Consider the following 25,602-nt stretch of genomic DNA (forward strand, 5'->3'; position numbering starts at 1 on the left):
GGAAACACTTCTACACACAAAGGGTGGTAGAAGTTTGGAACTCTCTTCCGCAAATGGCCATTGATGTTGGTCAATTGTTAATTTTAAATCGGAGATTGATAGATTTTTGTTAACCGAAGGTATTAAGGGATATGGGGCAAAGGCGGGTAGATGGAGTTAGGTCGCAGATCAGCCACGATCTCATTGAATGGCGGAACAGGCTCGAGGGGCTGAATGGCCTCCTCCTGTTCCTATTAGTTACAAGGCCTTCCCGGATGTGAGTTATAAAATGCACCTACAATGAAACTTTCTTGATTTGGGATGTTTAATGGGCGAGGAATGTGCACTTAGTCCCTGGTTCCTTTCAGGCTTTGACCTTTTCTATTGCTCAGGAGATGTATGGAAATTAGAAGAATTTTTTTCTAACAATCTGTTCTGACGTCCTAATTGAACACAAAAACTGAACGGAGACCATTGCGTCGATGACATCACGCCTTCCTGACTGCGCATGTGTTGTGCGTGTAGCTCGGGCCCGGTTTTCAGCAGGAAATCCTGGAGGTCAGCATTGCTGTTGTTATGGATCACGTTGTCCAATGAAAACATAGTCGTTTAACTTGGTTTTATTGCAAGAGTACATGAGCTTCCCTCTCACTTCCCTTTGATAAAGTGAATGAATTCGATAAGGTGACAGAATCAAACACACAGAGAGACTGCTTTATAGAGGCTCGACGTGGGGATTTTACCACTAGCTAGTTCAATTACAGGAAACTTTTGATTAACCGGCCCCTAAATAACCGGAAATGTCGGTTAACCGGCAAAATTCAGGAGTAGGTTCAGGTAACTTTTATTACTTTTATTACTTTTTTTACTCCATTTGTTGCTGTGCAAGGGTGTAGCTGCAGCTGTTGCTAAGCTACAGAGACGCTTGCAACTTGTGCCGATTGTTCTGAAGCAACAGGGTTTGTTGCTTTATACGGAGATCTGAGCTCCGTATCTTTTACTATAGCGTTCGGTTATCCGGAATTGTTGATGAACTGGCACCACGTCGGTCCCGTCCGTGCCGGATACCAGAAAGTTTCCTGTAGTGCTTTAATCCAACCATCTGCCATTTACTTCATCTCAAGATTTTAGAGCCTCTGCCAAAACAGATCACCCCCTGTAAAGAAAAGAAAGACTTGCATTTATCTAGTGCCTCAGGATGTCCCAAAGCACTTTACAGCCAATGAAGTACTTTTGAAGTGTAGTCACTGTTGTAATGTGGGAAACGCGGCAGCCAATTTGCGCACAGCAAGCTCCCACAAACAACAATGTGATAATGACCAGATAATCTGTTTTTTTGTTATGTTGATTGAGGGATAAATATTGGCCAGGACACTGAGGAGAACTCCCCTGCTCTTCTTCGAAATAGTGCCATGGGATCTTTTATATCCACCCGTGAGAGCAGACGGGGCCTTGGTTTAACATCTCATCTGAAAGACGGCACCTCAGACAGTGCAGCACTCCCTCAGCACCGCACTGGAGTGTCAGCCATGATTTTTGTGCTCAAGTCTCTGGAGTGGGACGTGAACCCACAACCTTCTGACTCGGAGGCGAGGGTGCTACCCACTGAGCCACGGCTAACCCTGTAACTTAGTGATGGCATACTGTGATAAATATTTGAATATCTCCCCAACTTATTTTCTTTCCAGGTTACAAAAAACGTTTGATGGAGCTCAACTCGGTGCCCGAATAATCCAAAGCGGTTTCTGACATTCCCAGTGACAGCGGCAGGACAGTGTTCTATCTGGGCCGGGCACAAGGCACCAATTTGAAGCCCGCAATGTAGCTCAGGTATACTCCAGTGCATTATTTATCTTCCGTGAATACAGTGGAGTTAGTTGTGTGTCAGTGGAGTTTAGCATTCTGTGTGTAATATGGAGAGATAGTATCGCGGGCAAATCTTAGAGCAAAAACTATTTCTGAAAAATAGTATTGTTACTGGAATTACAATAACGTGTCTATTGGACAGCATTATTTCTCAATGTGTTAATAGATGAGTCAGAGAAGAAAGCATTCCTTACATTCATTATAAGCTCTAGTTACTGGAATAGTTGGAATCACTGTAAAAAGCGGTCAGGAACTGTGTTAATAATTGTGGGTTGTCATTTAGCTTGACTGTCCCTTCTTTCGTCCCTTGCTAGTTTTATTGAGTGATGCTTCAAATAAGTACTGATTCCAGTGATTCAAACTAAATCACCTATGGAGAGATGTTGCTCCGAGCATATCTGGTCTAGGTTAATGTGAAGTGCATGCCTCTAATTGTGATAACTCGTGATTAAAACAGTTTGTCACGATACATTGTGATGTTCTGTGTGGATCAACTCCAAAATATTCTAGAGTTGATCCCTAAAGATGTGGGCCTGGAGTTTCCGCTCGGTCGCGCTATTTGTCTCGGCGCAATTTTTAAACTAGCGCAAAAGATCGAGGAGTTTTCAGCGCAAATTACGTTCAGGCAAATCGCGTTTCCGCGATCTTCTGCGCTAGTTTAAAAAACATCGCGTTAGAAACCAGCCACGTCACCAGGATGAATTAATCACCATTGGGAGCTTCCGCTAAATGCACTCGTTTACGGGCCTTCGAGGAGGCTCCAAAAATTAAGCAGTTTTTTTAGGCCCAAGGACACTAATAGGCATGTTTTAAAAGCTTTTCAATATAATTTCTTTTCATTTACTAAGAAGCTGACTACCATACCCCAATCTAACCAACAAATGGTCCTATATCGTTTTTTAAAAAGTCATTTTCAGTCATTTAAAATCGGGTTCCTCATAGGTGGTGGATTGACACTCTGATTAAAATGCATATTTTTTGTGATAAACCCCATTTTCAGCTGTATTAATCAAACTGCACCAAGTTACCACTTAAATATATCAAGGGATATCTTTCAAAGCAAAAATTTGTTTAAAAAACATTACATTCTAAACCGCTGCCCGATGGCAAATTTTACATTCGGTGATATGCAAATGAGTTTAAGCAGACACGAGAGAGAGAGAGAGAAAAAAAACACTTCTCAAAACTAGCGCAATTTTGGGCACAATTTGCGCCCGGATCGACAATTGCACCCACAGCAGAAACTCTCCCCCGTGAATTCTAAGATCTAAAAGTTCACTAATCCATCTTCAGACTGGAGCCATTATTGTACACCTGATGTCTGCTGTCTGGCTCATCCTGTCATGGATTAAGTTGGTACTGGAACTAAAACCCCCCCAAAAAAACATTCTACATCTCTAACTAGTAACTCATTTGGTTTAGAGATGAATAGTGACCAGTGCAGTAACATGGAGGAAGCAGTCACCCGTCGTCTCATTGTTTCAACGGTGGAGAATTTGCTGCTTGGAAAATCACCAAAATTTGAAAGTCATTCTTCAAGTTGGAGTTGATTTTTTTAAATTGCTGTCATGGAGAATTATTAGGTTTTAAAGGCTGTAATGAATGTTACTTTATTGAAGCTAACTCTGATTGCTAACTTTTTATTTAGAACTTAGAATGCTGCAGCACAGAAGGAGGCCATTCGGCCCATTGTGCCTGTGCCGGCTCTTTGAAAGAACGATCCAATTAGTCCCACTCCCCCTCCGCTCTTCCCCCATAGCCCTACAAATGTTTTCCCTTCAAGTATTTAATACAAGGAAAGTGACCCCAGAACCAGAGATCACCTAACGTACATTCCAACATGTACTTCCGGCATTACAACAGTGACTACACTTCAAACAGTACTTCATTGGCTGTAAATGTTCACAAAAGGTGCTAGAGAAATGCAAGTCTTTCTTTCTTGTTTCCTACAGTAACAATGCAGTAACAGGGCATGCAGGTCTAATCACTTCAGAAGGCTCATGTAATGTTGGCCTTTATTGCAAGGGGGATGGAGTATAAAAGTAGGGAAGTTTTGATGCAACTGTACAGGGTGTTGGTGAGACCGCACCTGGAGTACTGCATACAGTTTTGGTCTTATTTAAGGAGGGATATACTTGCATTGGAGGCAGTTCAGAGAAGGTTCACGAGGTTGATTCCTGAGATGAAGGGATTGACGTATGAAGAAAGGTTGAGCGGGTTGGGCCTATGCTCATTGGAGTTTAGAAGAATGAGAGGTGATCTTATTGAAACATATAAGATTCTGAGGGGGATTGACAAGGTAGATGCTGAGAGGATGTTTCCCCTAGTGGGGGTATCTAGAACTAGGGGGCATAGCTTCAGAATAAAGGGTCGCCCATTTAAAATGGAGATGAGGAGGAATTTCTTCTCTCAGAGGGTTGTGAATCTTTGGAATTCTCTTCCCCAGAGAGCTGTGGAGGCGGAGTCATTGAATATATTCAAGGCGGAGATAGACAGATATTTGAACTACAGGGGAGTCGAGGGGTATGGGGAGAGAGCGGGAAAGTGGTGTTGAGGCCTAGATTGGATCAGCCATGATCTTATTGAATGGCGGAGCAGGTTCGATGGGCCGAATGGCTGACTCCTGCTCCTGTTTCTTATGTTCTTATGAATTACAATTGGTTCGCCATAAACCAGAAATACACTTTCTCTTCCAGGCAGTCCAATATTATTGAAACTAGTGTCTTGCAAGGCAAGTAGCTACACACAAAACAAAGCATTATGATTGAGGGCAGGATTATTTGGATTTGTCTCTGGTGCCTATCTGTGTGCTTTTTGCAGACTGCATCATTAGGTGTGTAAAGAATTTGAGAATATCTGATCACTGACCATGAATATTTGGTGGCTATTCCCATTGAGTATCTGCATGTTATTACACTTCAGTCGGAATATCAGCATCTTGGCTGAAATTGTCCGAGTTTTTTTTCTTTCTCGTGGAGCGGGTGCTGGATGTCACCACCAGGCACAGTGACTGTGATGTGCGATTAAATTGAGAGCAGTTTGTTATTTAAAGGAGGAATACTGTTCTCAATAGTTAAGAATGAGTTCATTCATCATTGACTTTGCAGCAGATTTGAGAGATCATTGAGTGCGAAGACACCTGCAATAAGAAACTGGAAAAGGAATACAATGTGTCGTTATGTTCACTTCTTGCTGTGTGCATATAAGAAAATGAACTGTGAATGGATCTTAGATTCTTATTCTCTTAAGTGTGTCTGTTATGATTTACTCTGTTTTCCTGTAAAGGAACATTAACAGCACTTGATGCTTTTACCAGCACACATTCCCTATTGCACTGGACAGCTCTTTCAAAGAGCCGGCACAGGCACGATGGGCCGAATGGCCTCCTTCTGTGCTGTATCATTCTATGATTCCATAATGCCTGTTGATATCATTCTAATAGACAGGAAGGAAGGGCACTTTAAGTAGCGTGGCACGGCTTTGATTTGTTAGAAGCTGAGATTCTTTACCCACTGCTTTCTCTCTTCCTGTTTCCAAAGCACGACACATTAACTTAACTGGACCAGCCACATAAATACTGTGGCTACAAGAGCAGGTCAGAGGCTAGGTATTCTGCGGCGAGTGTCTCACCTCCTGACTCCCCAAAGCCTTTCCACCATCTACAAGGCACAAGTAAGGAGTGTGATGGAATACTCTCCACTTGCCTGGATGAGTGCAGCTCCAACAACACTCAAGAAGCTCGACACCATCCAGGACAAAGCAGCCCGCTTGATTGGCACCCCATCCACCACCTTCAACATTCACTCCCTCCACCACCGGCGTACCGTGGCTGCAGTGTGTATCATCTACAAGATGCACTGCAGCACCTCGCCAAGGCTTCTTCGGCAGCACCTCACAAACCTGCGACCTCTTCCACCTAGAAGGACAAGCACAGCAGACGCATGGGAACACCACCACCTCCAAGTTCCCCTCCAAGTCACACATCATCCTGACTTGGAAATATATCGCCGATCCTTCATCGTCGCTGGGTCAAAATCCTGGAACTCCCTAACAGCACTGTGGGAGTACCTTCACCACACGGACTACAGCGGTTCAAGAAGGCAGCTCACCACCACCTTCTCAAGGGCAATTAGGGATGGGCAATAAATGCTGGCCTTGCCAGCGACACCCACATCCCGGGAACTAATTTTTAAAAATTACATTTCGATTAGATTAAGCGGAGCTGCACTTGTGATAAGCAGATGTGGCTTCCCATCTAATGGAGATGGAAGGAGTACATGTTCGGAAACGTTTTATCAGCACACATTAGGTACCATAGCTCGTACCTCGGGTGCACCTGTACTGCTTGAATTGTCACTTGAGTCACATGATTTCTTCTCTTGTAATTTGTATTTTCAGAATGTTAACATGTTTGTGTTCATTGTTGCTCTGGGGAGAGATGGTTGTGGTTTGCAATGTGCTGTGGGTCAAGTGTCATTTGAAAGTTAAGTCAGGTGCTGCAGCTCTTCAGGTGCTGCAGCTCTTCACGTGCTGCAGCTGAAGAGAACACAGATCACCAGCAACGTTGATGTTAAGATAAAATCCCATGGCACTTCACAGATATACAGAAGAAAAGCAAGTGGCGAGCCAGTAAGGGAGAGGCTAGAAGAACTGACCGAAAGCCTGGTCAAAGAGATGGGTTTTGATCACTTTTTTTGAAGGCAAAGAGTGAGGTGTGGAGACACTTAGGGAGAGAATTCCAGAGACTAGGACCCAAAGTGGCTGAAAGCTCTGCCACAGTGGGCTAGGGTCAGAGGAATGTAATATTAGGGGAGGGGGAGGATAGAGCCGGAGGTGGGACAAGTCCATGGAGAAACTTTATGAGGACAGGGACAGGGAGCCAATATATCTTCGTTTGCAGCAGTGTTTTCAACAAGTTGGGGTTTGTGGATGGTGAGAGGCCAGCAAGCAGAGGTTTGGAGTCATTGGGCTGGATTTTGTCAATGGGGACGTGCTGGAGACGGGACTCCCACTTTTAGGGTTGTAGTCCCGCCTCCATCGACTTGTGGCCAACCCACGCTATTTTCCCTTGATTGACCTTGTTAAGCCCGCCCAGCGGGCTCAGCAGGCCAATTAAGGGACACCTGGTTACTGGTGACGTCAGTGATTGACATTTCATCTGTCAAGAGCTTTTGACAGATGAACAATCAGCGTTTGACAGCTCTGTGAAGCCGTCAAACACTGACAATCTGTCTTCTAACTTGAGTCCTTCTACTCAGACTCAGTTAGAGATCTCTCCAGACCAGAAAGCAGAGGCTGCAGCTTGTGACAGCTCAGCGGCCATTCTGCTTTCTGTGCCGGTGAGCTCAGGGACTCCCGAGAACTGAAGGAAGGAAGCCTGCAGGAGAAAGTAAAGGTAAGTAAAACTTATTAAAACACTTTACACTTACCTCACACACTTACCTCTGCACACATGCACCCATCACTCACCTGCACAACGGACATCTCGACCCCTCCAACCCTGCAGACCGATGGCCCGCCTCGCTAACTTGGCGTGGTTCAGAGCCGTCGGACAGCCCACACTTCAGGGCTAAAAATAGGGATTAGGCAAAAAACTGCCTGTTAACTACCTGTTAACAGGCAGTTAATTGGCACTAATCCCCTTCCCGCCTCGGGGAGGCGGCTCCCAGCACAGGTCAGGTACCCGCCTCCTAGGATATTGGCACGGAGGCGGGTTGGGGGCGGGATGGGTTCCTGCCCCCCGATTCTGCAATTTTCCCACCACTCCCGCCTCCAAACCCGCCTCCACGGGGCTTGGAAATTCGAGCCCATTGAGTCTGGAGGTGATGAGAGCATGAATGTGGGTTTCGGAGGCAGAGGGGCTGAATTAGGGGCAGAGGTGGGCAACGTTGCAGCAGTGGAAGTAAGTGGTCTTTGTGATGGAAAGCGTTTAAAGAAAGAACTTGCATTTCTACAGCACCTTTCACGACCTCAGGACGTCCCAAAGCACTTTACAGCCAATGAAGTACTTTTGAAGTGTAGTCACTGTTGTAATGTAGGAAACACAGCAGCCAATTGGGCAGGTTTAACATCGCCCCTTGGATGTGTGGTGTGGAAAGTGTTCAATTCTCCTGCACCAACATCCTTCACCTTGAGAAGCAGAAAATTCACAAAACAACTCCCATCACCACCTCCGCCCCTCCCCCCCCGAAAATCTTAACCTATTTATAGTTTTAGTGGCTTCCCTCTTTATTGGAGGGGGGGGAAAGAGAAGAAAGGGATGTCAGCAGGGAGGAGCCTGTTAATGATGACTCCATAAAACTGCCCATCTGCCGGATTGATTTCTGGTCCTCGATGCTATTTGAGGTGGATATTGAGAATAAAAGTGAGCATTGCTGTGAGGTGGACCCTGAAACCTGGATTTTTCGATCAGCATTATTTCGACGCCAACATTAACCCATTTATTTTAAACGAATTAATGGCAGCAAGAAAACAATTCCGAACAGACAATCGAGGCTCATAGCCAAAATGGGAGCAAAGAGTATTTTGTATATTCTCTCCTCCTGTCTCTTTCTCCCTGCCCCTCTCCCCCATGCCACGCCTTTGTCGTTTAATAAGGTGCTAGTTGTGTAATGTTTAACTGTTAGTATAGAAGTGATTTCATCTCAATAGAAAGGTGGATAAAGCTGCTTACTGATGCTTCTACATGCATAAAGTAAAGTGTTTGATGGCATTGGTACTGATGTCACTCATTGGCATGGTAATTGATGGGCTTGGAAGGGGAGTTCCCTACTGATGTAATAAAACTCACTACGCACTTGGTTTGAGTATAAAGCAAGGCTTTAATCAACTTGATTCAAAACATGGAGGTCTAGTTGTACTTCACTAGTTCCTGTCTTACAAAATGTCCCTGGACAAGCTGGGGCCACGCCCGAATATTTATACTCCTTGGACAGCGCCACCAACTGGCCGTCCAGTGTTATTTCATGAGTCGCTTCTTCATGATGATGAGATTTATAACACCTACATGGCGAGTTCCTCAGCTTTTTTATTTTTGGGCTACATTAGGAAAATCTGTGTGCGTCTCAACTAACGGCCTCCTAGTGGCTGATTTATAGTGTACAATGGCCATTTAGGACTGAGATGAGGAGGAATTTCTTCACTCAGAGGGTGGTGAATCTTTGGAATTCTCTACCCCAGAGGGCTGTGGAGGCTCAGTCGTTGAGTATATTCAAGATAGCGATCGATAGATTTTTGGATATTAAGGGAATCAAGGGGTATGGGGATCGGGCGGGAAAGTGGAGATGAGGTAGTAGATCAGCCATGATCTTATTGAATGGCGGAGCAGGCTCAAGGGGCCGAATGGCCTACTCCTGCTCCTAATTCTTATGAGAGGCCTGGGAACAAGTTTACTGCCTGGCCTTGGCCGGGGAATTGTGTGATTTGAAGGATATGGGGAGGAGAGTGGGAGAAATATTAACTGTGCAGTCCGAGATGTTCCGCTCACTTTCTTTAATTTTTCCAGGGTTGATATTTGTCGTCGACAGTAACGACCGAGAGCGTGTGAATGAAGCACGGGAGGAGCTGATGCGAATGCTCGCAGAGGATGAGCTGCAAGATGCTGTTCTACTTGTCTTTGCCAACAAACAGGTAAATGAGCCATTGTGAGTGGGAGGTAGTTAGTTCATCTGTCTCACTGCGACTGTTTTACTGCCACTGTCCAATCCAGCTGTGGCTCAGTGGGCAGCCCCCTCGCCTCTGAGTCAGAAGGTTGTGGGTTCAAGTCCCACTCCAGAGACTTGAGCACAAAAATCCAAACTGACACTTGAGTGCAGTGTTGAAGCAGTGCTGCACTGTCAGAGTTGGTGTCTTTCAGATGAGATGTTAAACTGAGGCCCAGTCTGCTCTCTCAGGTAGATGTAAAAGATCCCACGGCACTATTTCGAAGAAGAGCAGGGGAGTTCTCCCCAGTGTCCTGGCCAATATTTATCCCTCAACCAACATCAATAAAAAAAATACATTATTTGCTCATAATCTCATTGCTGTTTGTGGGAGCTTGCTGTGCGCAAAGTGGCTGTGGCACTTCCTACATTACAACAATGAGTACACTTAAAAAGTAATTCATTGGCTGTAAAGCGCTTTGGGACGTCCTGAGGATGTGAAAGATGCTATAGAAATGCAAGTCTTTCTTTCTTTGTGTTTTTAAATAGCATGTTGTGGTCATTTCCCATAATACTGATAGAAACTTGGCACAGTTTACATATCTAAGGCAGATTGAAAAATAATGGTGTCTCCTCTCTGACTGCCTTCAACAGCCTAGGGTGCAGCCATTATGACACATGACCCATTCACCTGGAATTCTGCTAATATTTACAGAACCAATTCCTTCTCCACAGAAATATTCTCACTTTCACCATAATTTATAAACTGATGCAAATATTATCTGAACGGCAATAGATTGGGAGAAGGGGAAGTGCAACGAGACCTGGGTGTTATTGTGCACCAGTCGCTGAAGGTAAGCATGCAGGTGCAGCAGGCGGTTAAGAAGGCAAATGGTATGTTGGCCTTCGTAGTGAGTGGATTCGAGTACAAGAACAAGGATGTCTTGCTGCAGTTATACAGGGCCTTGGTGAGACCACATCTTGAGTATTGTGTTCAGTTTTGGTCACCTTATCTGAGGAGGGATGTTCTTACCATGGAGGGAGTGCAGCGAAGATTCACCAGACTGATACCTGGGATGGCAGGAATGTCGTATGAGGAGAGATTGGGTCGATTAGGCTTATATTCGCTGGAGTTTAGAAGAATGAGAGGGGATCTCATTGAAACTTATAAAATTCTAACAGGACTAGACAGACTAGATGCAGGAAGGATGTTCCCGATGGCGGGAGAGTCCAGAACCAGGGGTCACAGGCTAAGGATAAGGGGTAAGCCATTTAGGACAGAGATGAGGAGGAATTTCTTCACCCAGAGAGTGGTGAACCTGTGGAATTCTCTACCACAGAAGGCAGTTGAGGCCAATTCATTAAATATATTCAAGAAGGAGTTAGATATATTTCTTAAGGCAAAAGGGATCAAAGGATATGGGGAGAAAGCAGGGACAGACAGGGTACTGAATTTGGGTGATCAGCCATGATCTCATTAAATGACATTTACATTTGTCCACCCCAGTCCAACACCGGCATCTCCACACCATTATTAAATGACGGAACAGGCTCGAGGGGCCGAATGGCCTACTCCTGCTCCTATCTTCTATGTTTCTAAATATTTATTTAATATCTCATCCTCCACAGCTAGATTTCGCCCTTCATGTTTGAGTGGTCATACTCTCTCTTTTAACTTTTCTTTTACTTTTTATATGCTTTCAAAAAGCCTTTACTATTTCCTTTATATCCTGATCTCCCTTGTCAGATCCCTGCTACCCTTTTTATATTCCTTATGATTTTCTTTGGTATTGTTATCATAAGATTTTATCATATGCCTCCCTGTTAAGTTTGTTTAGTTTTAATCTTTATTCTTTGATTCATTTTATAGGAATATATCTATTTTGTACTCAATCCATCTTGTATTTGAAAATTCCGCAATGTTGATCTGTCATCCTGTTTGCTAACTTTTCTACTCAGTTCATTTCTACTAGATCCTTTCTTAACTGGCTGATTTTTTTCTGCCTTTTTCCAGTGCCGCACCCTTTAATTTGGTTCTTAATTATCATTTTCTATTTTTACATTGGACCTAATTATGTTGTGATCGCTATTTCCCAATTGTTCACCTCCTCGCACCTCAGTTATTTGGCATTGCTTCATTTCCCAGAGCGAAATCAAGCAAGGTGCCTCTCCATGTTTGACAGAAACATATTGATCTAGAAGGCAGTCTCGGATGCACTCCAGAAACACTCCCTATTTTGACCAACTGCGTCATTTTTATCCCAGTCCATCTTGGGATAGTTAAAATCACCGCTGTTGTTGATAAATGTGTCTGAACTGGTTGCAGATCTCTCACTCTATCTCATCTCCACTGTTTGGTGGCCTCTAATGTCCACAGAATTGTACTATTTCCCTTCCTATTTCTTAATTCTATCCATATGGATTCTGTTTTAATGCAACCCCCTCGAACATCCTTAGGTTGTAATGCAGTGATTTTTTATTACTACCGCCACCCCATCCTCCCATTTCCTTCTTTCTCCGGAAAATATTGTAACTAGGAATATTAAGTTCCCAGTCCTGTCCAAGCCTGAGCCTCAGCTCCACTATAACTGCTATATTATTCCCCTCCATAGTTACTGATGCTTCTACCTTTCCAGTTTTGTTTTGAATGCTTTGTCCACTCAACAACAACTTGTATTTATATAGCGCCTTTAACGTAGTAAAACGTCCCCAGGCTCTTCACAGGAGCGTTATCAGATAAAATTTCACACCGAGCCACATAAGGAGATATTAGGACGGGTGACCAAAAGCTTGGTCAAAGAGGCAGGTTTTAAGGAGCGACTTAAAGGAGGAGAGAGAGGTAGCGAGACGGAGAGGTTTAGGGAGGGAATTCTAGAGCTTAGGGCCTCGGCAGCTGAAGGCACGGCCTAGTAGTTCTAGGCACTTGGCCTGAGTATTAAACAAGACTTTAATCAACTGTTTTTCAACATGGAGGTCTAGTTGTGTCCTTCACTAGTTCCTGTTAAAGAATGTCCTGAGCAAGCTGGGCCCATGCCCGAGTATTTATACTCTCCCTGGACAGCGCCACCAGCAGGCCGCCCAGTATTACTTCATAAGTCATTTCCACATGAAGGACAAGATTCATGTCAGCCGCCAATGGTGGAATCTTATTCTTTTCCAAGTTTCTCATTTAACTTTTTGATATCCCTTGCCCTTCTATATCACCACCTCAAGGCCTCTTTCTTTCCTTTTCTCCTCTGGTAGTATTTTCTCATCATATATCTCAGCTAAGCCTTCTGTTTCTATTCCAACAGCTTTATTAATCCTCCTCTCCCTCTCTAGTCTCAGGCCTAGACTTTCCCAACTGCCCTGCCAGTTAGCTTGAATCCTCCCCCACTACTTTATTATCCTCTCCACAAGGACATCAGTGCCGTTTTGGTTCAGATGAAGGCCGTCCCTTTGGTGTAGCCTTCTCACGTTCCAGAGCTCGCTCCAACACACCAGAAACGTGAAACCTATCCCCTTGAACCATCTATGCATTGACCTTTCTAATCCTCAACTCCTTAACCTGCACCACGGGAAGCAAACTGGAGATCACTACCCTCGAGACCTTGTTTTGCAATCTGGTGCCTAACTTCCGCTGCAAGACCTCAAACGTACTTCTATCTGTGTCACTGGTTCTAACATGTACCACAACGTTTGACTGCTCTCCCTGCCTTCCCAGAAATATTTCCGTCCTGACGTCCATTACCCTGGCATCAGGGACGCATCATACCATTTGGGACTCCCAGTCACGACTGCAAAAAAGGCTGTTTATTCCTCTGGTTATAGTTTCCCGCTACTACCATTCTCCTAGTCGTGTGGCCCATGTGCCTTCCGCCCTCAGGTAACACCTTGTTGTAGTGCCAGTGTTGTTCAGGACCACCCTCCTTTGCGTCGCTGTCACTGCCCACTTCACAGCTGTCCAGCACCGTGTATCGACTGGACATTTCCTGTAACTTGGGAGTCTCTGCACCCGCGATTCCTCCGATTCCTGCTGCCCCTTGCACATGGACACGCACTTCGCTCTTTCGACATTATCCATGTGTCCTGAGCTGATTCTCTCCCGGGCGCCCCTGCGCGGCTCATCATCACCCAACAGTGGGTAGTGGTGGAATGGGTCTGGGCTTCACTGGGGTGGGTAATTTATCTAAATCTGTTTAATTCCCGTCCTCCAAGGAGAGGGGATTATTGCTTTAGTTTGCTCGGCTGGCTTTCACTGTGCTGTGTGCACTTTAGCACAGCATGACTGGGGGGATGGGATAAAGCTAGCCTTGAGGAGCAGGGCTGAGTAAACCGGAAACTTCTTTTTTTTTTGGGCTCTCGTCGCCACTAATCCCATTCTCTGCTAATCCGGCTCATTTTTGCAGCTGAATGACTGGAGCGTTCGAAAAGCTCTCGGCCAGAATCTCTGCCAAACCGAGGTTCTCCTTGATCAGCTGTTGGGTCCCAATGGTGCTCGTGTCCATCCCTCCCCCGGTACAAACAGAGAGACAGAGCGCGAGACTGAGCAGGGGTTTGGGAGCCCGCTCCCATCTCGGCCCTATCCGGGACAGTCATCACTCATCTGTCTCTCTCACTTTCAGCCTATCCACATTGTTCCCAGTACAACCTCTCCACATCACATGTCAACGGTATTGACCCAGGCAGTAATCACATTAAATCACGAGAGGATTCAGCCATTCTGTCTTTTCAAATGCACAGCAACTGACAGTGGTATGTAAGCGGGGAGAGTGGGGAAACACTGCATTTTCTAATCGAGGAAGATATGCACAAAAGACTGAAGACTGGCATAATGGACAGCAGCAGGCCCTGTGAAGAATTGTTCAGGTTCCTCTCTCGTTGCTATAGAAGCAGAGCTCGCCAACACCCCTCTGACTTCCCCGAGACACATTTCCAGTAAGATGCAGATCTCGCGTGTTCAGATGTTGCTGAAATGGGTCTTAGTTATTGCTGAAAATGGAGCTCGCTTCTCATTTTGCAGACATTATTTGGATTTCCCACTAATGAAGCAGTGTATCCCAGTGAGCTCTCGAAGTAGGTTCAACCTTCAACTCATTTCTTCATCTCATTTTGTCATTCCAATAGTGGAGTTTCACACATTCCCACATGTTTATTTAGAGACATTTTTTCGGGGGGGAAATGCTTAAAATCTGTTTTGTGAAGTAGCTACCATGTCATTATTTATAGAGGAAGGAAAGGGAAGCATTTATATAACACCTTATCACCTCTCCCAAATGTCTCTTAGCCCTTCATACAGTGAGGTAATTTGGAGTGCAGTCACTATTGTGTAAGCAAGCACGGCAGCCATTTTGCCAATGGCAAGATCCCACCGACACCACGGAGGTGAATCACTTGTGGTTGAGGGAGGAATGTCAGCCAAGAGATGACTCCCTGACTGCTCTTTGAATCGCGCCCTCGGATTTTAATATACCACAGGGATCGGTGCTGGGACCACTGTTCACTATTTACATCAACGATTTGGACTCGGGAATCAGAAGTACTGTACAATTTCAAAATGTGCGGATGACACCAAATACGGAAAAAGACTGCAACAAAATACAAGAAGACGTTAATGAACTTGCAGAATGGACGTGTAAATGGCAAATGAATTTCAACACAGATCAGTGTGAGGTTGTGCAATTTGGTCAGAGGAATAAGGAAGCCACAGACTCCTGGGAAACAAGTGTCTAAATGGGCTCGAGGAGCAGAGGGATCTAGGGGTACAGATATACAAATCACTAAAAGTAGCGATGCAGGTTAATCAAGCCATAAAAAATGCAAACAAAGCACTGGGGTTCATTTCTGGAGGGGTAGAATTGAAAAGCAAAGAAGTGATGTTAAACTTGTATAGAACCTTGGTTAGACCACAACTTGGAGTACAGTGCACAGTTCTGGTCTCCATATTACAAAAAGCAGAAAGAGGCACTGGAGAAGGTGCATAAAAGAATTAAGGTACTAGGATGATACCAGAACTGAGAAGTTACAGGAAACTTTTTTTTATCCGGCACGGACGGGACCGACGTGGTGCCGGTTCATCAAAAATTCCGGATAACCGAGCGCTATAGTAAAAGATACGGAGCTGAGAGCTCCGTATAAAGCAACAAGCCCTGTTGCTTCAGAACAATGGCCACAAGTTGCAAGCATCTCTGTAGCTTAGCAACAGCTGCAGCCACACCCTTGCACAGCAACAAATGGAGGAAGGCAAGTAATAAAAGTTACCTGAACCTACTCCTGAATTTTGCCGGTTAACCGAGATTTCCGGTTATTTAGGTGCCGGTAAATCGAAAGTTTCCTGTATAACTATCAGGAAAGGCTGGGATCTGTTCTCTAGAAAAGAGAAGGCTGAGGGGTGACCTGATAGAGGTCTTTAAAATTGTGATGGGGTTTGCTAGGATAGACGTAGAGAAGATGTTTCCACTTGCGGGCGAGACCAGAACTAGGGGCCATAAATATAAGATAGTGACAAATAAATCCAATAGGGAATTCAGGAGAAACTTCTTTACCCAGAGAGTGGTTGGAATGTGGAACTCGCTACCACAGGGAGTGGTTGAAGCGAATGGTATAGATGCATTTAAGGGGCAGCTAGATAAATACATGAGGCAGAAAGGAATGGAAGGATATGCTGATAGGGTGAGATAGAGGGGTGGGAAGAGGCTCGTGTGGAGCATAAACACCGGCATGGACCAGTTGGGTTGAATGGCCTGTTGCTGTGTTGTTAATTCTCTATATAACACTCCTGGCCTTATATAACAGCATATCATCTGACTTTGTGAGCAATGGCGGGGAGATCTGCTAGTATGTCTAACATGTGTTTTCATCACATTTGCTGCATCACACTTCCTGTGTTACACTTTGGAACCACTCATTATATGCAAACTATTTGAAGCTGCTTGACTCAGATTTCACATTCATAAGATAGCAACAAATATAAACAGCCGAACAGTTAGGCGACCAACAAGTGGCAAGCAAGAATGAAAGTCACCAATTATGAAGTTCACAAAACTACAAATCAAAATTGGGCAGTCAGCAACAGCGACCAATAAAAGAAAGAGGAAGCTGAACCAATCCAGTTGCTCCAAAAATGTTGTGCCGTTCGTATGAGCGGCCATCTTGAATTTTCCTCCTGCTCAACATTTATGGGCAAAAGTACAATTTCTAACATAAAGCAGTACTGTGCTGTAAATCTTGGAAAGAGTTTTCTTGCAGAGGCCTACTCCCATGTTATGAGTGGAGTGCTTGGGGAGCTTGAATTATTGGGCTGGGCTTTGCTCGCCGCTTTTCTGTTAATGATGTGGTTCCTCCTCCTTGGTTGCTGCTCGTGTCAACCACAACAAGCCCTTCTCTTCATTTGACTCCAATGTCATTATTCAAATGATTTCTTTACCAAGTACAGCATTGTGTGTGACAATTAAAACTTCTCATTTTGAAATTTGGCATTTAATGTTGATTATGTTTTGTGATGTGTTCTAAATGGTTATAGCAACTGCATTTCTCTTATACCTATGTGAGTTTGAGAATGAACTCAAAGCAATCAGGAAAAAAAGTTGTCCTCCGTTGTTCTTTTATCCTGCGACGTCTAGGATGGTAGAAGGCGAACGAGATGGACCTTGGTTTTTTTTCATCCAGAAATTCCTGTGTCAGTTCTGGAAGGACTGTTACCATTATTCAAGTTTGGAGGAAGGTTCTGAATATAAGAACATAAGAAATAGGAGCAGGAGTAGGCCATTCGGCCCTTCGAGCCTGCTCCGCCATTCAATGAGATCATGGCTGATCTTCTGCCTCAACTCCATTCACCGGCCCTATCGCCATATCCCTTGAAGCCCTTACTAGTCAGAAATCTATCGACTTCTGTTTTGAATATACCCAATGACTGAGCCTCCACAGCCCTCTGGGGTAGAGAATTCCAAAGATCACCACCCTCTGTGTGAAGAAATTTCTTCTCATCTCAGTCCTGAATGGCCGACCCTTTATCTTGAGGCTGTGGCCCCTGGTTCTAGACTCCCCAGCCAAGGGAAACATTTTCCCAGCATCCACCCTATCAAGCCCTGTAATAATTTTGTATGCTTCAATGAGATCCCCTCTCATTCTTCTGAATTCAAGAGAATACAGGCCTAGTTTACTCAATCTCTTCTCATACAACAGTCCCGCCATCCCAGGAATCAATCTCGTGAACCTTCGTTGCACTCCCTCTATGGCAAGTATATCCTTCCTTAGGTAAGGAGACCAAAATTGTACACAGTACTCCAGATGTGGTCTCACCAAGGCCCTATATAATTGGAGTAAGACTTCTTTACTCCTGTACTCAAATCCTCTTGTAATGAAGGCCAGCATACCATTTGCCTTCCTAATGGCTTGCTGCACCTGCACATTCACTTTCAGTGACTCATGTACAAGGACACCCAGGTCCCTTTGAGGATCTGCATTCCCCAATCTTTCACCATTTAGGAAATACTCTGCCTTTCTGTTTTTTCTACCAAAGTGGATAACTTCACATTTATCCACATTATATTCCATCTGCCATGTTCTCGCCCACTCACTGAGCCTGTCGAGATCCCCTTGAAGCCTCGTCACATCCTCTTCGCAACTGACACTGCCACCTAGTATCATCAGCAAATTTGGAAATGTTACATTTAGTCCTCTCATCCAAATCATTGATATAGATTGTGAATAGCTGGGGCCCAAGCACCGATCCTTGCGGTACCCCACTAGTCACAGCCTACCATTCTGAAAAAGACCCGTTTATCCCTACTCTTTGTTTTCTGTCTGTTAACCAATTCTCAATCCAAGTCCTACATTTAAGCATGATTATTTAAGTACAGGAAACTCTCGATTTACCGGCACCTAAATAACCTGAAATCTCTGTTAACCAGTAAAATTCAGGAGTAGGTTCAGGTAAGTTTTACTTCATATTAGTGGCCGTTCCTGGATCTGTGGCCGTGTAACCGGGGTTCCTGCACCTGTTGCTATGCAATAGGGACGCCTGGATCTGTGGCCGGGGTTCCTGCACCTGTTGCTATGCAACAGGGACGCCTGGATCTGTGGCCGTGTACGGGGCTCTCGTACCTTTTACTATACCTCTCTGTAATCCAGACTTTTTGATAAACCGGCACCACGCCGGTCCCGTCGGTGCTGGATAAAAAAAAGTTTCCTGTAAAACCTTTAAGTCTCACTAAGTAGTACTCAGAAATATTTGGTACAAAGGGAACGACGGAAGTAAATTTACGGTTTATTCTTCTATTTCTTGACCACCATTATAGTATTTCACACCAAATGGGAGCGGGTGGCCATAGGATAGACTGGTTAAAGCACTACTCCCTCCCTCTCCCCCTAACCCCCAACCCGTAAGAGATGTCGATTCATTTATCTCCCTGCATTCAGTAAGGAAAACATTTTGGCCCCAAGTTTCTCCGGGTCCTGAGATGAAAATGATTGGAATTTGGAATTGTAGAAGAGAGATTTATGGATATTGCATCCCAAAGTCCAAGAGCACCAGGTCGTAATTGATTAGATATGTGAGGAGAACTGCAAAAAATGTTGAGAGATAGAATAATGAGATAGAATGGGAGGTTCATTTCTGGAGTTGATAACTCAATTCAGGCAATACAAAGGAGATAGAGTAAATGTTCACAATTCTAACATTTAAAATCCACTTTAAATGACTGGCCAGAAGGGGTACGGCGAAAGAGTCGGGTCCATCCAGTATTCTACTCTAACCTCATTCATTTTCTGTTGTTGTTTTTGCTGTAATGATCCCAGTTTATTTTACAGAGAGTGAATATCACCGGGCAGTGAGGGTGGCAGAGTAAGAAGTGTTGCCATCCTGGTGGTGGAATGTCGCCACCTGTTGGCACGTCACTGCCTGGCAGGGTTTTGTTTGCTAACTCAGAAATAGTTAAGGAGATGGGCATCACAATATCTCTCACTTAACTGGTGAGTTGTAAATTTACTAAACAGCTTTCGTTTGATAACTTACAGGGAATGTTATTGAAGAGCAAGCTAGATATGTACATGAGGGGGAAAGTAATAGAAGGATATGTTGATGGGATTAGATGAAGAGGGTTGGGAGGAGGCTCGTGTGGACTGGTGGGGCCGAATGGCCTGTCTCTGCTGTAAATTCTGTGTAATTTACCTCTTTCAGTGGAATCTCTCTAAAGTAGAATTCTTCAATGAATGATTGAATAATACAAAACTGCTCAGGTCGATCCCAGTCAGTTACATTTATTACCATGTCAACGAATCATAGAATAGTACAGCACAGAAGGAGGCCATTCGGCCCATCGAGTCTGTGCCGGCTCTTTCGAGGCACGACCCAGATTTGAGGGGGATTTGCTGTATCACTGGAGGCTAGCTGGAAGGATGAATTAACTGCGGATGATCATTAGTGATTTCAAAAGATGTCACCCTCTGGATCAATTCTGAGAAATTCCAGTATGAAGTTTGATATGATTCCAGACGGAGAGCAGAACATTTCAGTCGGTCGACGTTTTATTTATAACTAAACCGCCTCCTTTGCCTGCTTGTCGGCTCGTTGCCTGCTATTGCGCAGTGCCAGTGTTTCAAAAGGTAATAATTGACGCTTTACGGACTCACATGTCACCGAGGTGCTTGAGAATCCAGTGAGAGCTGACTGTCAGGGAAATCTCGCTCGTTATCCAACCGCTTGCTAACATTACATTACGCTCTTTCAGAATTACACTTCATATTTTGCGTTAAAGGTCACAAATGAACTGTTTGCCTGATCTGTAGGTCACCAGAACCCTAAATCATTGCAGAGGTTCAGTAAAAGGCCAGGAGAAACTCACAATCGGCTCGAATATTGATCAGATTGCAGTGCAGAGAAGCTGGGACAAACAGTATGAAATAAGAATGGGGCACAGTCCCATTAAAATGAAAATTGTACAGTATGATACTTTATTTTTTTCTTTCAATTGAAATAAACAATTCGATTAAGAACATTCGAAGAGTCAGGGATTGAGCAGTGCCCATCGAAGCCCATCCCTCTGGTGCATTAACTCTCCCATCAAGGTATCTAATTGTATCTGGAATAACCAACGTTTTTGCCGGGGGCAGTAGTAAAGAAAAAGGAACGTGCCAGGTCGAGAGGGAAGCCACAAGGTTCTCATCCCAACAGCAAATGTTTTATTACTAATTGTTTAAAATGTGGGGAAATGCAGGACTGAAGTTAAGATTTGCTTTAAATCAGGAGCATGTACTTTTCCTTTGTCTGTCCTCTTCCAGAATGTACAATTTGAATTGAAGTTTTAACCAATTCTTTTGACCATCTTAAATTAGTTTTTACCATCCCAAATCCTCCTGGGACATTTCCTCTCTCTGGACTTCTGACATTAATCCTGGATTAGTTTCCACTTTTCACTCACCAAATGCTTAAAACCTCCTGCTCTGTCTTGCATTGCTGCCCTCACACCGAGTGGGAAAGAAACTGCCTCCAATATCATCACACTTTCCTCTTAAATGCTTTTTTTTTTAAAAACTGGAGGTAGAATTCTAGTTTAGGACACTTAACAAGGTTGATTTCAACAGGAGGTTAAAACTGAGGTTTAAAAATCACGTCGATTTTTTTTCTTTTTAAAAATAAAACGACATTTCATAAAATATAATGGGACTAGCGCTTTCACCAGGTACGGTAGGATAGTGGTTATGTTACTGGACTAGTAATCCAGAGGCCGGGCTTAATAATCTGTGTAGTTCAAATCCCACCACAACAGCTGGGGAATTCAGTTAATTAAATAAATCTGGAATAAAAGGCTAGTATCTGTAATGGTGACTATGAAACTACCGGATTGTCGTAATAACCCGTCTGGTTCATTAATGTCCTTTAGGGAAGGAAATCTGCCGTCCTTACCCGGTCTGGCCTATATGTGACTCCAGCCCCACAGCATATGTGGTTGACTCTTAACGGCCCTCTGAAATGGTCCAACAAGCCACTCAGTTGTAAAAAAACACTCGGAAAACCTAGACTGCAGCGGTTCAAGAAGGCAGCTCACCACCACCTTCTCAGTGACGCCCACATCCCATGAATGAATCATTTTTACAAAGCTCTGTTGACGTATCTTTGTTACTAGCTGAAACTTTCATTTGCTGCATCTGGTTTCACCAGGAGGTTCCCCAGGAAGCCTCGGCCTCCGCCACAGCATTAAGAGGAATCACTCAAGAGGGGCAAGAGACACTGCTTTTGTGTATAAATGTTTAATGGTCAGCTCTAGAACATCATCGGTCAAGGCCTGCACATCCCTCTCTGTCGAGGAATAGTTTATAGCGTGACGGGAAGGAGCCTCAGAGAGGAGGGACCGAAAAAGAGAAAGAAAACCTTACAGAGAGACAAAAAATACATTTGGAAAAAGAAGTATATGCGCTGGCTGTGATTCCATACGGTGGGACATACTCTCAAGACAATGGGAAATGGAAACAGATTTAATTTTAAAACGTATAAGCCGAGACAATACTGTGATGGTATTAATGGATGAATGTTTACCAGGTTTTTTATAACATTTCTCGATCTCTTATTTTAATGGAGGCGCTAACCCGTTTGTTTTAAATGTGTTAACACTTCAGTTAAAATAGCTAATGAATGTCAGGTGAACATCTAAAGCGTTTGTCCCAAGTCCCGTTCGCCCATCACCCCTGTGCTCGCTGACCTACATTGGCTCCCAGTTAAGCAGCGCCTCGATTTCAAAATTCTCATCCTTGTTTTCAAATCCCTCCATGGCCTCGCCCCTCCCTATCACTGTAACCTCCTCACAACCCCCCGAGATATCTGCATTCCTCTAATTCGGGCCTCTTGAGCATCCCTGATTATAATCGTTCAACCATTGGTGGCCGTGCCTTCTGTGGCCTAGGCCCTAAGCTCTGGAATTCCCTGCCTAAACCTCTCCGCCTCGCTACCTCTCTTTCCTCCTTTAAGCCGCTTCTTAAAACCTACCTCTTTGACCAAGCTTTTGGTCACCTGTCCAAATTTCTCCTTATGTGGCTCGGTGTCAAATTTTGTTTTAGAATGCTCCTGTGAAGCACCTTAGGACGTTTTACTACATTAAAGGCGCTATATAAATACAAGTTGTTGTTGGTGTTGTTTGCTAATATGATCTACAGTCATTTCCAGACTATAATGAGCCATGGCTATATCACATGATATGGTGTACATTTAAGAAATAACTTTTTTGAAATTTTGAGCGTAACGCCATCAGGATCAATATGGAAAATTCTACTCAGTAACTCGCCAGGTAAGCAACTTTCCAGCTTTGGTGACTGCGAAAGTAATCTGTCCATTTGAAAGTTACAATGGTGCATTTCCCCACTATCTCCTGTTGCTTACTTCTCTGCTATTCTGCAGTTTCTGGTCTCTTTTCGCTTGATGCAGCTTTCTGCTGACAATATCAGAGGTTTATTTTAATCCCTCTACAGGATTGTTTCTTCTGTCCTAAAGTTCAAGTGGATAGCTTTTGTTGAGTGAAAGCTTGTTTGTCAGTTTATAACTTAAGAATAACTTTTTTTTAAATTCCAGCTCTCTGTGAGTACAGTCTGAGATTCTGTGCATTGTATCGGTCGGTGCTGCATTGTTTTGAACTTATTTTGGAATTCAAATCAAACACCTAAATCAGAGTAGATTACAAAGGGAGATCAGGGACCGAGTGCCACAGTGGGTTACAACCATGAACATCCCCATCCTCAATGAGGGCAGAGCCCAGCACGTGGAGTGCAAAAGGCAAGGCTGAACAGTTTGCAACCATCTTCAGCCAGAAGTGCCAAGTGGATAAACCATCTCGGCCTCCTCCTGAGGTCCCCACCACCACAGAAGCCAGTCTTCAGCCAATTCGATTCACTCCACATGATATCAAGAAACGGCTGAGCGCACTGGATACAGCAAATGTTATGGGCCCCGACAACATCCCGGCTATCGCGCTGAAGACTTGTGCTCCAGAACTAGCCGTACCTCTAGCCAAGCTGTTCCAGTACAGCTACAGCACTGGCATCTATCCGACAATGTGGAAAATTGCCCAGGTATGTCCTGTCCACAAAAAGCAGGACAAGTCCAATCCACCAATTACCACCCCATCAGTCTACTCTCAATCATCAGCAAAGTGATGGAAGGTGTCGTTGACAGTGCTATCAAGCGGCACTTACCAATACTCACCAATGCTCAGTTTGGGTTCCGCCAAGACTACTTGGCTCGAGACCTTATTACAGCCTTGGTCCAAACATGGACAGAAGAGTTGAATTCCAGAGGTGAAGTGCCCTTGACATCAAGGCAGCATTTGACCGAGTGTGGCATCAAGGAGCCCGAGTAAAATTGAAGTCAATGGGAATCAAGGGGCATACTCTCCACTGACTGGAGTCATACCTAGCACAAAGGAAGATGGTTGTGGTGATTGAAGGTCAATCATCACAGCCCCAGGACATCGCTGCAGGAGTTCCTCAGGGCAGTGTCCTAGGCCCATCCATCTTCAGTTGCTTCATCAATGACCTTCCCTCCAACATAAGCTCAGAAATGGGGATGTTCGCTGATGATTGCACAGTGTTCAGTTCCATTTGCAACTCCTCAGATAATGAAGCCGTCGGTGCCTGCATGCAGCAAGACCTGGATGACATTCAGGCTTGGGCTGTTAAGTGGCAAGTAACATTCGCGCCACACAAGTGGCAGGCAATGACTATCTCCAACAAGCCAGAATCTAACCATCGCCCTTTGACATTCAACGGCATTACCATCACCGAATCCCCCACCATTAACATCCTGGGGGTCACCATTGACCAGAAACTTAACTGGACCAGCCACATAAATACTGTGGCAACAAGAGCAGGCCAGAGGCTGGGTATTCTGCGGCGAGTGTCTCACCTCCTGATTCCCTAAAGCCTTTCCACCATCTACAAGGCACAAGTCAGGAGTGTGATGGAATACTCTCCACTTGCCTGGATGAGTGCAGCTCCAACAACACTCAAGAAGCTCGCCACCATCCAGGACAAAGCAGCCCGCTTGATTGGCACCCCATCTACCACCTTAAACATTCACTCCCTCCACCACCGGCGTACCGTGGCTGCAGCGTGTATCATCTACAAGATGCACTGCAGCAACTCGCCAAGGCTTCTTTGGCAGCACCTCCCAAACCCGCGACCTCTTCCACCTAGAAGCACGGCAGGCACATGGGAACACCACCACCTGCAAGTTCCCCTCCAAGTCACACACCATCCTGACTTGGAAATATATCGCTGATCCTTCCATCGTCACTGGGTCAAAATCCTGGAACTCCCTCCCTAACAGCACTGTTGGGAGTACCTTCACCACACGGACTGCAGCGGTTCAAAAAGACAGCTCACCACCACCTTCTCAAGGACAATGAGGGATGGGCAATAAATGCCGGCCTTGCCAGCGACGCCCACATCCCATGAACAAAGACATTTTTTAAAAAGCACTGTCCTTTTAAACTTGGGACCAAGCTTCTGTTCCAGTCCAGACTGATGGGATGGAAATCTCTTCTCTCCCTACAGAATGGTAAGGATTGTAAGTAATGGCCATCAAGCTCGCTTCATCCAGTCAACAGTGCAACCTTGCACACCATTCACCCACTCCATGACCACGCTCTCACACTATCTCCTGCAAGAGGCAACGAAAGCTGGGATCAATTCAAGAAAAGCTCTGGGTCCTGAAGGCAAACGAAACAAGGTCCAGGAGATCGCAGTGGCCCCTGACTCATCACAATCACAACTAGCCAGCAACTCAACAACAACAACTTGCATTTATGTAATGCCTTTAACGTAGTAAAACGTCCCTTAAGCCCTATAATTGGAAATGGTCTCTTCACTCAGGAACTCAAGTTCTCTTTTAAAGGATTGTAAAAACTTCTTACGCACAAGAGGGTGATGACTCTCTGCGAAAAGAAGTAATTCCCAGCGTCTAATCCTTTGCCTACAGATTTTATAGGCATGACACCTAGTCCTACCATCCCTATCCATTTCAATTAATCTAACCAGACTGTATCCAATCCCTTCACCATTTTAAAAAGTTCAGTTGTACTCCTCCACGTCCTGCTCTGTCTTAACTCCTTAACCCTATCCTCATAACTAAATGATACATGTGTTATTATTT

The 25,602-nt window shown here is 44.6% G+C and overlaps 1 protein-coding gene across 3 annotated transcripts in view; it reads left to right on the forward strand.

The window, feature by feature from the left end:
* The first annotated feature begins 1,670 nt into the window (after positions 1 to 1,670).
* Positions 1,671 to 25,602, forward strand: part of fkbp11 (FKBP prolyl isomerase 11) — a 30,708-nt gene continuing 6,776 nt past the window's right edge. The window contains exons 1-3 of one of the 3 annotated variants that reach the window (XM_085972803.1): positions 1,671 to 1,809; positions 9,350 to 9,474; positions 21,347 to 21,898. Coding sequence is in view for 1 of the 3 variants with exons in the window: in XM_085972797.1 (XP_085828923.1) it covers positions 9,277 to 9,474 (198 nt within the window). In the remaining 2 variants the exon portion in view is untranslated. Of the gene's footprint in view, positions 1,810 to 9,200; positions 9,475 to 21,346; positions 21,899 to 25,602 lie in introns of those variants that run through there. The other 2 variants (XM_085972802.1, XM_085972797.1) reach the window with 2 other exon arrangements.

This window comes from Somniosus microcephalus, chromosome 33, assembly GCF_052327205.1.
Source record: "Somniosus microcephalus isolate GS21.2 chromosome 33, FLI_Smic_1.0, whole genome shotgun sequence".
NCBI classification, from domain to species: Eukaryota; Metazoa; Chordata; class Chondrichthyes; order Squaliformes; family Somniosidae; genus Somniosus; species Somniosus microcephalus.